Here is a 14,474-nt window from a genome sequence, read left to right as displayed (position 1 = left end):
GTCTGGTCACTTAACGTGGACCGCACTGGCCAGAAAATTTCAGGATTCTTAGAAATGTTTCCACATTGATAAGAACACTGCAGAAGATGCTGGTGAGAGGCTGGAGGTGGCTCAGCTGGTGCTGCTCTAAAGAATACAAGTGCTTTTAACTTGGGAAATGTTTGCTAAAGGAACATACGTCATTGGCCTGCACCATGGCCCATGCAAGTGTATAATTTAGGACAGAAACAGATCTTGCACTTGGCTTGCTAGCAGGTTTACCAAAGAACCAGAACCATCAGCCATTTTTCTTTCAATGATAATGATAAGATCATTGTTCACATCTCCGCCAGAGGCTCTGCCCATTCTTTGCTACAATGCAGCAGCCCTGAGGGCCTGTCGCCCCTCCTTCCCTGGGAGGATGCCTGGCCAAGACTCTGGGGCACCAAGTGTCTATCACCCCTACATATTCGTATTTGATAACAAAGCCAGGCAGTGCCAAAGGAGTCTGGATACTGTCAAGTTTTTCCCTGAAAAATCCTAGTCTTAGACCAGTTTGGACTTTGCAGGGAAAAAAATCCACTAGGGTTGAAATGGTCGGACACCCTCCCTCCCTCCTTTCTCTTTTTGTATTCTTAAATGACATCTTTCATCACGCTAATGAATCACAGACATCCAACATCAGGATGGGTTTGGGGATTATATTCCAATGGGTGGAGCAGTCCCCAAAAGCCAAGCACAGTCACATCCCCAGGTACCACCTGTGAAGGCATCTGCTCAGTTTTACTATATCTTTTATAGCTAAACAAGCACAGCTTGTCCAAAAACGTATGTTCGTATACATCTTCCAGTCCCACCTAGTAGTCTATCTGCTCTTCCCTTTGTCATGATGTCTAAAGTTACTCCAAATTTTTTGAGATGACCCATGTTGCCACTACTCTTGCAGCACCTCAACTCTTGGGTGGCCTGCACTTGGGCCTCATGCTCAGTCACTGCTGAGGGAGGAAGGGGTGCCAGGCTGCAGGTGGCAGCACCACCAATGCAATTCCTCACCCAGGCCCCCGCCACCCTGAGCCCCTCTGGAGGGAGCCTCCCCTCCAAAGCCCTGCCAAGGACACAAGGAAAACACGTCACCTGGCACCTGCCGTGCACACAGAGGTCGGTCTCGTAGGGCCCGCAAGGCGTGCCGTCCAGGACCCTGTCGGCCACCAGCAGCGGGGACTCCTTCCCGAGGGGCGAGCAGTAGAGTTCACACGGCTTATCTAAGGAGGGAAAGGGGTGGACGTTGACGTGGGATGGGGTTTGGGGGCCATGCAGGGTGCAGATGCACATGAGCGACAGGCCAGCCCAAGAGACGAGAAGTCGGCATGGGATCAAGGTCACAGGTACATGGCACATGTTGCACCCAGCCCTTGGAACGCGTGAAACAGAAAATGGAGAAATCAGGTGAATGACATAGAGGTGAGGGCACTGTGGGCTTTTCTGTACCTTGTTCTCTTTATCCTTTGCAAAGACACAGTATTTCTTTTTCCTTAAGGTATTAAAAATACCAGGCAGAACAAACATTTTGTGGTGTGCTAACCTCTAAGCAAGTTGACTATGTATGAAGGGTGAGCCTGGGGTGGGAAAGGGGGAGGAGGCGAACAAGAAGGCCTCCCAGTGAGGGGAGCAGGCCCAGGGGTGTCTCCATGGCAGTGGCTTTTGCTAACGCTTTAGTGCTCCCCAGCCTCTGGATAAAAGCTGCAGGGCTGTGGTATGTGGTAAGAAGGCCCTGGAAGAAACGGAGCAGGAATAAGGAAGAGAAAGGGGACACAGAATCCTCTAGGACAACTTGTAAGAGCCATGTCCCCAGGCAGGATGGAAACCCTGGTTTCTGCTGCTGCTGGAACGAAGTGAGCTCCCAGAACAAGCCAAGATCTCACGCCTTTGCCTAGATTGTTCCCTCTGCCTGGAAATCCCTCCCTGCACTTAGCTTTCTGGAAGATTCCTGGCACCCCAGAAACTTCCACTCCAGAGTTCTCTCTTCTCATGCCACCTCTGACTTGGACTCTTTATTTGCACTTTGCACACTCCTCCATTAAAGCCCTCAAATCCTACCGTCCTATAATTGTTTGAGCAACTCCCATATACAAGGGGATTTCTTATAAGGCGGATCCTGTTGCTACAGGAGTTTGAAGAGGATGGATTGTAATTACCTTTAGATTGAAGAACTGATGGAAATGGGAGCCCTTGGAGGACAAGGAACTGAACTTTCATCTTTTGTCCTCAGGTCAGTCCCAGGACCTGGCTCACAGAAGGTCTTGGTAAATATTTTCATCTTTCTATATAAACTTTAGAGTCAGTTTGTTGATATACCCAAAATAACTTGCTGGAATTTTCATCAGGATTGCCCTGAATCTCTATATCAAATTGGAAAGAATTGGCATCTTGATATCTTTCCATTGATATGGAGTATCTCCCCATTTTTATAATTGTTTTAGTTCATTCATCAGAGTTTTGTAGTTTTCCTCATATAGATCTTATACATATTTTGTTAGACTTATACCTAATTATTTCATTTTGGGGGTGCTAATGTAAATGGCATTGTGCTTTTGTTTTAAGAATTTCAGCAGTGTTCCTTTTATTTTTTATTTTTATTTTTTGGCTGCACGGCACAGCATGCAGGATCTTAGTTCCCCGACCAGGCCTCTGTAGTGGAAGCGCAGAGTCTTAACCTCTGGACTGCCAGGGAAGTCCCTGGCGTTGTTTTTTTAATTTCAAACTCCACTTGCTCATTGTTGTTATATAGGGAAGCGACTGACTTTCGTACATGTACCTTATATCCTGCAACCTTGCTATAATCCCTTACTAGTTCCAGGAGGTATTTTCTGTTGATTCTTTTGGATTTTCTACATAGATGATTATGTCATCTGCAAATAAAGATAGTTTTCTTTCTTCCCAATCTGTATACAGTAAGTCCCCTACATATGAACCTTTAAGTTGCGAACTTTCAAAGATGCGAATGTATTATAAACCTATTTCAGTACAGTACTAAATAGCCGATTGTGTTAGTTGGGTAACCTAGGCTAACTCTGTTGGACTTACAAACAAATTGGACTTATGAACGTGCTCTCAGAACTGAACTTGTTTGTATGTAGGAGACTTACTGTACCTCTTATTTCCTTTTCTTGTCTTATTGCATTAACTAGGACTTCCAGTATGATGTTGAAAAAGTAGTGGTGAAAGGGGACTGCCTTGCCTTGTAATTGATCTTTGTAGGAAAGCTTCAGGATTATTTATTTTTTAATAAATGAATGGATTTTGTTCTTTTGTACACAACTGAGAAAGATAAATGCACCTTTTCTCTCAGTCACCGAATTCTAATGTGGTTTATACAATTATTTTGCAAAGGAACTTTCAGAGAGAGAAACACCAACATCTTTGTGCTGTCTCTGCAAGGCCCTTTGTCTCCACCATGAAACTTCCCCAGTGGGTCCTTCTGGTGGTCTCAGGTGAGCAAGGGCAGGGGTGAAAAAAAAAAAGGCTTCTAGAGCTGACTTGGCCTCAGTAGACCATGGCATCCTAGCTGGAGAGTTCTTGTCAGAGCAGACATGTTGTCTTATCGAGGTTCTGGAGCTTTTGTGATAGGGGGACATTCACTAAACTGTCACTGTGGTCAACAGCTTTCCATAGAGCTCCTCTCCCATGGAGCGCTGCTGATCAACATGATCAACAAAATAAGTCTTGTCTTAGAACACTAGAAAGAAGCTACAGGGGCACAGTGGAGATGTTCAACTTGGCTGTTCCAGTTAGCGGTGGAGGGAAAAATCTGCTGTGAAGGGTAGATTCCCAGGTAAGCAAAGTAACAATGATTTGTTTATTCATTTAACAAACATGGATGGAGCCCCTCTCTCACACAAGGCACTCTTTTGGCACTGCTTGGGAAAGAAAGATGAGTCATGCATGCCTTTCAAGGCCCTGGTGGTCTTATAGACAAGTACACGGCAAATCCCCAATGAGGCAGACTGTGAAAAGCTCATGGGTCTGATCTGAGCTGTCAGACGACAGGGCGTACTAGAAGGAATGATCCATTTCTCCAGCTGGCAAGCTGGGGGCAGTTGTCCCTCCATTTAGATGGAATAACCCAAGATGGTAGCCAGTGAAAGGAGAACTATGGGAGACTGAAATGTAAACTGAGATCAGGTTCTGGGAGGCTAACTTGACAAGATTTTGGAGGTGCTCTTTAGGACCCTGAGGTTTCCTTTGAGCATCTCAGAGAGCCACTGAGACAGAGGCAGCACACAGCCCCCATCTTGAATGGATGGGTATACCTTCTCCACATACTGGGCTTCCTCTAGTGTTTCACTGTAAGGATGGATCCCTTGGACAAAGCAGTTTCAAAACTATGGATTACATTTAAACTGAAGTGCTGCCTCAACATCTGGAGTCACTGAGCTTTGAGGAGATTCATTCAGTAGCAGTAGTAATGATGATGGTGCCATGCAGCATGCTAAGTAGTGTCTACGCATTTCAGGTGGGTGCTGTCGCCATTCTATCTTACAGACGAGCGCACAGGCTCAGAGAACGTGCATGGCTGCCCAGAGTCCCTCAGTTGGCAGAGCCAGACCCTGGCCTCTTCGTCCCATCCTGGTTTCTTTCCACCATCACTGTTTTCTTTCTGAACGGAGAACTCTGGGGGTCAAAGATACCAAGGGGGCAAAATGGTGCTGCTGAAAACAAACCGCCAGTTTTATGAATGTTTATGAGTGTATACTCTGATTTAGGCAGAGATGAAAATGGGATTTGGGTAGAAAAGTAGAGGCTCTTTTGAGGTAAGTTAGAAAGACCAGACTTGAAAGGGATGAAGATCCCTTTCTGGGCTCTTTGGTGTGAACATCAGGGAAGTAGAGACTCTGCAAAGCAGGTGGTCCCAACCTCAGATGGAGGGGATTCTGACCATGACCCCAGGCAACAAGGTACACTCAACTCCACCTGTATTCCACTCTCCCACCTGCAGACACCATCCCCTGTGGCTACAGTAGTCTGGGAGCCCCAGGCCCCACAACAGAGTCCAGAGGTAATACTTCCTTCCTCTGCTCAGCTGGAACTCCCTCCATTTGTCCATCTCCTTTCCTGAGGATTCTGCTCAGAATTCAGGGCACCTCACACCTCTAGGAAGGTGTAGCACTATGTCCCAAAGCAACTCAGGATAAACTTTATAAAACTCGAGGCAGCTCAGAACCTCTCGAAATTCTCTGAATATTCCCCTCCAAGCTGCCCTGGGCGGGCAATTAATCTCCTGATAAATGACATGAGGTGCTGGATTTCAGCTTTGGGCAGTGTCAACACTCCTACATCCACAGTTGTACAGAAGGAGGTCAAATCTTCTTAAAAGTTATACAACCATACACTCTAAGGAAAGAAGCTTGGAACATCCCTCTTGCCTGGCTGATGTGTGCTGAGATTAAATTCGGATTGAGGCTGACTGTTTGGGGTGGGTCCCAGCTTCTCACTGGTTCACTTGTCGTCAGGACTTACACTTGGATGGGGAAGCCACAGACAGGGAATGTGAGATGGACTTGGGGTCTTAAGAGCCACACCACCACATCTGCTTGGTGGGGGCTTGGAGGGCTCCCCCGCTGTGCTCCAGGATGCGGATGGTGCAGACAATACTTGTGGCTCTTAGTGCTCTTGTTCTTTCTCTGCCAGTGGTTACAAACTCTTACTAAGGTGGAGACACTAAGGTTGAGGTCATCACAGGTGCTCACCCCAGCCCTTCCTGGCCCTCTGTGGGGTATACACGCTGAGGAGGCTGCTCAGCTCCCTACCCCCAAAGCTGCTCACCATGACCCCATAGCCAGGCCTCAGCTGATTGGACCAGCAGTGGCCACATGACTGTGGCTGGGCCGATCAGAGTCTTTCTCCTCACCACAACCTCATAGGCAGGCCTCATGGGGCCTCAGTTGATTGGACCAAGAATGGCCACCTGACCACAGCTGGACCAATCAGTCTCTCTCTCCTGGGAAATCATCACTGACATTAGATAGAGAGGTTCTGTCTGCTCATGGTTGATGATGGGTCTCTAAGAAGTCTACACTCCCTCATCCACAATTCAGAAATTCAAAAGCTCTGAAAACTGCAAGCATTTTTTTTAACATATTTGGCAGATACATTAGACAGCAAAATTAGCCTTGACTGACATGAGACTGTTGGTAGTACTCAGTATCCCACTTAGAGACTGTTCATGGGTTGCCTGGTAGAGATGTCTGTTTGTCTGACTGTGCGGTGCTTCCCAGGACCCCACTGGGATATTAAATAATATATATTTGATGCATGTTGTTATTTTTCTAACACCTAAAATGCTCTGGACTCCCAACCACATCTGGCCCCAAAGGATTTGAATACAGGATGAAGACTTCATAAAAGGTGCAGTGGGCTGCCCATCAGCCTGTACGCGGACAAGTTGTGAGAAAGTCAGTCTGTAGCAGGAGCAGAAGAAATGGGTCACAAACGCAGGCTGTGGTGAACACGGAGAGAAGGTCCTGACATCTTCAGAGGCCCTGGCCCCAGACCTTCATCCCGGCCCTGGGGACCTGTGAGATACCCTGCATCTTTGCAACCACTCTCTTTTTCATTAAGCAGCTCTAGCTGGAGTGGTCAAGCTGGAGTCAGAGAGCCCTGACCATCAGATCTTCCATCCCTTGGGAGGCTCAGACCCAGAGGGGGTTCCACCATGTCGGGGAGAGGCAGCTGGGAGAGGGAGCTGGGAAAGCACCTCCACGTCCAGACACAGCCTTTGCCAAGGCCTCTGACACTTCAATGGGCACGTGGCCTGCTGGCCTGGGCGGGGAGGACTAAACTCTTGAAGGCTTCCACTTAAATGAGATTCCACAGGGAAAGCAGAAAGGGGGTGGGTTTGGCAACAGGCCATCTCAATGGGTTTCTGTCTAAAGGCTTTTCCACTTAGAAATATTTTCTAAGGAAAGTCTTTGTCTTCTTTTGGAGGTGGTACGAATTTGTGGTCCTGAGCCCTCCCTTGGAAAATCTACCTCTGCAAGAATTCCCTTTTTTTTTTTTTCAATAAGAGGAAAAAGAAAAAAATATAGCTTCCCCTTTCTTGAACTGTGCGTCACTCGCCAAAGAATTCCACAGCGATAGCAACGCTATGAATAGGGCAGTCATAATGGGCTTCAGAAGAGCCCAGAGCCCAACCACAGGAATCGTTCCTCTCATGGCTGAGCTAGAATTGTGCCTTTTATAAACCGAGTTGTGAGAGGAACACTTATAATCTCTATTCTCCCCCTACCTTCTGAATTGGGCATTTATTATTTTGTTTTTATCCTCATGAAACGCTCCTTAAAACAAAACAAAACAAAACAAAAAAACCGCTGGCTTCTGTTTATATTTGAGAAGGAAATGAAACCAAATATGCAAGAAGTCATGACAATTCCACCCCAGAGGGGGATGTGTCAAGCTACCCTTGCAAAGCCCTGTACTTGGGGTCTCTCCTTCAAAGGCAGAGTGCTTACTGTCCTTATCAAGTAGGGTTCCACTTTTCAGATCAAAGGTGGTGGCACTCTGGCTGTAATTATTTATTGCTTTGGCAGAAACAAAAAGCGAGTGGGTAAAAACACATTCTGAACACAATGAGCTTCCCCAAATAGCTGTACTTGGAGGCTTCCTGTAAGGGGGATCTGGGCAGACATCAGCCTCAGCCTCTGTAATGATAAGGAACCAAGGAGCTCAGTGATCCAAAAGTGGTTAGAAGTAAAATAGAAGTTTAATCTGGACTTGGAGAAATCTGTGGAAAAACAGACATTTCAGTGGGATTTCTGCATTGCATAAATGAGGCAGGAAAACTGAAAACTGGAGCAAGAGACCAAGGAAAGAATAACAAGGCCTTGCACATGGCAGAGAGGAAATGAGAGTGGGTGAGTCCGTCTTAGACCTGACCTCTTCTTGCTCCCAAGACGTGGGAGAGGACAGACAGGGGACCTAAACCATCCTTATCTGGTAGTCTGGGGATGGTTGAAGGTTTGGAAATGAAGCTGCTTCTCATCAAAACCTGCCACTGCGCTGCAAACACGGCAGCCCCTGCCAGCAATATCTTCCTTCCGATTAGGGGTCCGAGTGCGCCTGGGACGTCTAGAAGCCTCAAATGTCTTCCTGCATCAGACGAATGCCCAGGCAGAGCCACAAGGCTCTTTTGTGAGCCCCAGCTTCCAGCTGCCTGTCCCCTGTTTGGGAGCACGGGTCTCCCTCTCCCTAGTCTGCAGGGAAAGCCGAGGGTGTGAAGGCTCCATCTCCCTGGAAATCTGCTGGTTAGGCAACAGGGTGGCTATAATCACACAGCTCCCAGAGGTAGTGGTCTTTGTAAAAAAGGAAAACGTCTGGGGGAGCTCCCCGATGCTTTAAAATGAGCCCGCGGCTGGGTGGGCTGGTATTCTCTGCTCTGGTTTAGAACATCCCACGTCAGTTTGAAGGTGACGGGTCAGGTTGTTGGGTTAAAAGCTGCGGATCTGAGGCCAGTATTCCCTGTGCTGCCTGGGTCTACCCCCGTCACAGTTATGCACGCTTGAGCTTGTAACAGAGTGTATATTTCAGAGGTTCTTCAGATCACAGGGAAGAAACCTAAGTCCTGGCACAGGAACCTCATTCTCCTGCAAAGTATTCTGCCTCCTGCAAAATACTTCAGAGGCTGTGTAAAAATCAGGCCCAGTTGCTTGAGTTCTTATTGAAGCATCCTCACTCAGCACTCGTGAAATCTTTCTGTCTTACTGGAAGCCAGCTGGTTATCTTCTGAGTCAGCTCCTCCGGAACTGAGCTCAGTTCCCTCCCTGCTCCTCATGCAGCAGCTTAGACATGTCACGTAACCTGTAACCTCTCACCTCTGCACGGGTGGTTTTGCATATTTAATGAGATGATATGAGCAGAGCTAACTTGAGCCTGGCACATGGTATGCTCCATAAATGGGACCATGTTGTCATCATTATAACACACTCTTGTTTCCTGAAGATGAACAGAATTTTAAGCATAAAAAACCCTGAACTAGGCCCTGGGAGATCCTTATGGACAATAAACAAACATCACATATCCTATAGACCTGATACCCCACCTCGAATTTTATCAGCCACTGGAAATGCTTGTAATGTCCAGTGGGCAGAGTCTCTTGATTTGGGAGAAAACTCTGGGAAAGAAAATGTGACCTGTGCTTATTATCATCTTCCCCAAGTTGTAAACTGTCCTGGAACAAAACAAATACAAACACATAGATACAATAAACAGAGTAGTGGTTACCAGAGGGGAAGGGAGGTAGGGGGAGGGTAAAGAGAGTCAACTATATGGTGATGGATGGAAACTTAACTGCTGGTGGGGAGCACACTGTAGTGTATACACAAGTGAAAAATATAGTGTTGTACACATGAAATTTACATAATGTTATAAACCAATGTTACCTAAGTTAAAAAAAAAAAAAACAACTTTACCCAAACACTCCAGTCAAGGAGTAAGAGCCAACCCAAGATGAACCAAGAAAAGAAATGCAAGAAAGCGTCACCACTGGAAAGAGAAACAGCAGACACACAAACCCGCTGTCCTGCTCCTGCAGAGCCTCGCTCTCCTCAACGCTGGCCTGGGCCCAGCAGCACAGGGTATTAGATGGCAGGCTGCCAGCGCACCCGCCTTGCTATGAACAGAACGGGGGTAGGGGGCGGGCAGGAGGTATCTGGTCCACTGCCTGCCTCACAGCTGCTTTTGGGAAATCTCAGAGCTGGGTCATCCAAGTTCAACTCCCTGTGGGTCCACGGCTGAGCTGGGCAGGACTGGAGTGTCCTCTTGGGTGGACTGTGGGGGTGGGGATGCCCTGTGGGTTTTCCTAGGAGGTGTTTATGGTCTTGGGGAGCGGGGGAGGGAGGCCGCTCTGAAAGGATGCACCATATGCCTTTACCGTCAACCACCACTGCTGTCAGCAGGCCCTTCTTCTTGCTGCTCAGCCGGTCATGCATCTGGCACTGCTGGTCACGGAAGCTGGGCAGGCCCTTGGGGCAGGGCAAGTTCTCACAGACCGCGTGCTCCACACTTGCACCCAGGCAGTGTGTGCCTCCAGGCCCCGGGCTAGAAGGAAGAGAGTGGTCTGCGTTAACCAGACAGGCTGCGGAAATAGCAGGGGTGCTCGGGGTTCGGCCTCTCTTTCCGGAGGGGGAAGGGGCAGGCGAAGTTTCCAAAGCAATCCCCCTCTCCTCTTACACACCAACTCTCAGCAATCCCAGGCCCACGATGATGACATGTTAAGTGAGCCATCAGAAAAATGCATCCAAGAACTGTAAATCAAGGTCATCTGGAATTAGAATACAGTGAGGATCAATCAGTTCACCAAGATGCACAAATTGTGTCTTTCATCTGAACTTACAACTTGACCATCTGTAACACTGAAAACCCCAAGGGGAATTTTTGGTGTGTGTGGGTTTTTTGACTTTTTGTCTCCTACAAAATGAAGACTTTTAAGTGGCTCCTAGCTATACTCCAGAGGTCACTAAGTTTCAGGATGGGTAAATAAATAGCTCTCATTTACTCTGTAATGAAAAGAATAAGAATGACTAATTCACTTGTTCATGGGCTTTGGGTAGAGACCAGCCGGATCCCAGTTTTGCACCCTTTACCTGGCAAGCGTGAGACCACACGTGCTCCATGCTGTGGTCTTGGGTCCTAGATGCTCTGTGCTTAGTCTGGGGCTTTAACCAGTGCTGGAGACCCAGTTGTGTTCTCTGGCCATGTCTGCACATGGGAGGGGCACTAAGGAGGAGCAGCAGGACCCTGGCCTAGCTGGCTGACGCTGTCTCTGCCCGGCTCTTCCACGAGGCCCTGGATGTCCTCTTAGGACTCTGACCTGGGCAACCTCAATGGTACCCTTCACCTCCACGATGCCAAGAGCATCACGATGGAGTAAGACTGTCCCCACCCCCTCGCACCATTCCCCCGGCACATTTTTATTGAAATTCAGCACAAATCACACCTGCTCCACTCAATGACTTTTCACAAACTGTACACACCTGTTAGCAAGGTGACATTTTTTGATACACTAACTATTTCATTTTGAATATTTCCTTTCCTCTCTCTGCCATTTCTTGTGTTCAGACAGTAAGACCACCCTATGATGATTGCCTTATGGAAGAGATATGACAGCAGAAGGGGGCAAAAGTCTTTAGGCTTTTGTGTCACAATAATCTACACCAGGAATCCACAAACTTTCTCTGCAAAGGGCCAGACAGTCCATTTTTTTGGCTTCGTGGGCCACGCAGTCTCTGTTGAAACTACTCAATTCTGCCACTGCTGGCCAAAAGCAACAAAAGACAATGTGTAAACAAAAGGGTGTGGCTATGTGCCAATCAAACTTTATTTACAAAACCAGTGGTGGGCCAGATTTGACCCATGGGCCATAGCTTGCCAGCCCCTGGTCTACATAAATGTGTTCAAGGAAACATCTGGAGTAGGAGGAAAGGCGCTGCTCATACCTCCATGCCCACCTCATACACCCCAGACAACAAACACCTCTCCCACCTGGGAGTGGAGGCAGCCTTGAGAGATTACATACGCTAGGGGCTCCACAGAGGGTTCTGAGTTTTGATCTCAAAGTTAGGGAACAGCAAAACCTCTCTAAGACATCTGAGAAGAGAGGGATCCTTTGTTCGTTTGCCTGCCCATAGTACCAGGGAGGCAGCTAGAGCTCAGGGAAACGACTGCATGGCATGCTCGGATAGGTGGAGCCTCAGACCACCTCCCCAAGAGCCCCAGGCCCAAGTGCCAAGTGTGGGTAGATGAATGTATTTCTGTGCCACAAACCATGGTGCAGAAGGAACAGAGAGGGGCTGGCCCTGATGAACCATGTGGACCAGCAGGAGGGACATCTTTTCTGTAACAGGCGAGTTGCACATCCCATGGCTGGGACCAGAGAAGAAATGGGTGAGGCAGAGATGCTCTATGGTAAGAAGTTGTGGGTTGAATTATGTCCTTTCTAAAATTCATATGCTGAAGTCCTAACCTCCAGAGCATCAGACTGTGACCTTACTTGGAAATAGGACCACTGCAGGTGTAATTAGTTAAGATGAGGCCATACTACAGTAGGGTGAGCTCCTAATTCAGTGTGAATGGTGTTATTATAAAAGGGGAAAATCTGGAGATAGACACCCAAAGGGAGAACGCCATGTGAAGATGAAGACAGAGATTAGGGCGATGATTCTACGCTCTAAGGAATGCCAAAGATTGCCAGTAAACCACCAGATTCTCCCTTACAGCCCTCAGAAGAAGCCAACCCTTCCAAACCTTGATTTTGGACGTCTAGCCTCCAGAACTGGGAGAATAAATCTGTTGTTTATGCCACCAGTTAGAGGGTTGTTACAGCAGCCCTAGGAGATGAATACAACAGACATCACAATAACCAGATGCATCCTCAACCGAACTTAGATGCGGACTCAGGGAAAATGGGGCAAAAACTCCTGAAGTGATGAGGAATCCAACATGGACTAGAATGGAGTGCAAAACTACAAATTAGGTTGTTGCTAAAAAAATAAAGGAAGCTACATTTCCTACACACCTTAGGGTATGGACTGAGATTTGCACATGTCATGTAATTAACTTCCTGAATTGTCATCAAGCTTTTAGTTTCCTTTTTAATTTCCTCCATCAATTGAGTTTTCCAGATTTTCGTCTGACTGACCCTCATATACCAACTACCTTTATGTCTCACAGCAGGTAGGTGGAGAGTAGATTAGATGTGACATAAGAGAACTCCTGGATCCAGCAGAAAGTGCGCCTGAGAGGGGGCAGCCCATGAGATACCACACGTGCCTCAGGATGCTTCCCTCCTGAACTTATCCTCTTTCTTCTCCACGTCCAATCTTCTCCCACAGGCAAGTCTCCTTTCAGCCCCCATCTGGCTCACTGCCCCATCTTCCCCACTCCCTGATCCCTAACTCTCTGCCCATCCTTAAGGATACCTCCATCCTGCAGCCTATTTTTCTTTCCTACCTGGAACCTCTCCTGACCCGGCTTGGGTCTCTACTATGCTGCTTATCATCAACCTTGTGAAATAGTCAGCTGAGTTCCTGTTTTCCTCTTATTCCTCTGCATCCTCAAGCAGAGAATCCTACACAGGCTGGTCTTTAATAAACAGTAGTTAGACTGAATTGAACTATATTATCAGAATTTATCTTAAAAGGATCAAAAGACAAAGTGATGTCAGGGAAAATGGTGGAGTAGGAAGCACCAAGAATCTCTCCACCTGTACCAAAACTGTATTGGCAAAAACTGCCTGAAGTAACTATTTTGAAACTCTGGAGTCTATCCAAAAGCTTGTAGCCTCCAGGAGAAAGCTTGGCTGGTAAGCTGCGGCTAATTTTGGTCAATTTCAACCTTGACTGTGGTAGTGGCTATCTGTACACCATGTCCCAGCCCCATGCCAGGTAGCTGTGCCTACATTCCTGGTGTGGCTTGCTGGAGCCAGGGTGGACAATAAGGACCTTGTCCTCCAAATATCAGAGTTCTGTGTTCTGATTGCTCAGTGCTGCTTTTGATTTCTGAGGTACGGGCATAAGGGCTGGCCACGACTGCGGCAATCCCTACCAGCTGCAGCCCCTACCAGGGAATTTCAGTGAGCAATACATTTAAAAAAATTCTTTTTCTCCTTTTAGGAGCCAGATATTTAAGGATTAGGTTATTCAGAAGCAACTGCATATATGGGAAAATTTAGAAAGCCACTAGGTTTTCCCAAGAAGAGATGAAGGCTCAGAAAAGGCCAGAGAAGACCTTACACTTCTTCAGTTTGATCCCCAACACAGAGAAATTTTTCAGTAGCAAAGAAACGGTAAATCCGGGAAGAAGGAGGAGAAGCTGATTTCCAGAGGTAAATTGTAGGATTCAAATGTCCAGTTTTTAACAAAACAATCATAAGGCATATAAAGAAACAGGAAAGTATGGCCCATTCAAAGGAACAAAATACACTGGTAGAAACTGAAGGAAGCCCAGAGGTTGGGCTTACTAGACAAAAACTATAAAACAACAGTCTTTAAGATGCTCAAAGTGCTAAAGGAAGACGTAGACAAAGACAGGAAAATGATACATGAAAGAGTGAGAATATCAATAAAGAGATAGAAATTATAAACAGGAAAAAAACCTCTGAAGTTGAGAAGTACAATAACTGAAATGAAAAATTTACCAGTTGAGTTCAAAAGCAGATTTGAGAAGGCAGAAACAAAAATCAGGAATATACATTTGTTCTATGAATTTGTCCTATGAATTGAAATATTGAGTCTGGGGAATGAAAAGAAAAAAGAATAAAGAAAAGTAAGCAGAGGGGATCTGTGGGAAACCAGTAAGGGGACTAAGATACACATTATGGGAGTCTCAGAAGGAGAAAAAAGGAGCAGAGAGCTTATTTGAAGAAATGATGGCTTAAAACTTCCTGAATTTGAAGAAAGACATGAATCTACAATTCAAATAGGATAAATTCACTGAGATGCACT

General features: G+C 46.8%; 1 protein-coding gene across 4 annotated transcripts in view; it reads right to left on the bottom strand.

The window, feature by feature from the left end:
• Window positions 1-14,474, bottom strand: part of ADAMTS17 (ADAM metallopeptidase with thrombospondin type 1 motif 17) — a 355,712-nt gene that overhangs the window by 108,116 nt on the left and 233,122 nt on the right. For 3 of the 4 annotated variants that reach the window (XM_033852069.2, XM_033852070.2, XM_019945892.3), the window contains exons 13-14: window positions 9,905-10,071; window positions 1,114-1,241 (exon numbers count right to left, since the gene is read on the bottom strand). In XM_033852069.2, coding sequence (XP_033707960.1) covers window positions 1,114-1,241; window positions 9,905-10,071 — 295 coding nt within the window. The remainder of the gene's footprint in view (window positions 1-1,113; window positions 1,242-9,904; window positions 10,072-14,474) is intronic. The other variant, XM_073801336.1, reaches the window with a different exon arrangement.

This window comes from Tursiops truncatus, chromosome 2, assembly GCF_011762595.2.
Source record: "Tursiops truncatus isolate mTurTru1 chromosome 2, mTurTru1.mat.Y, whole genome shotgun sequence".
Classification (NCBI taxonomy): Eukaryota; Metazoa; Chordata; class Mammalia; order Artiodactyla; family Delphinidae; genus Tursiops; species Tursiops truncatus.
The sequence above is the reverse complement of the archived record's forward strand: the minus strand, read 5'-3'. Positions and strand labels throughout refer to the sequence as shown.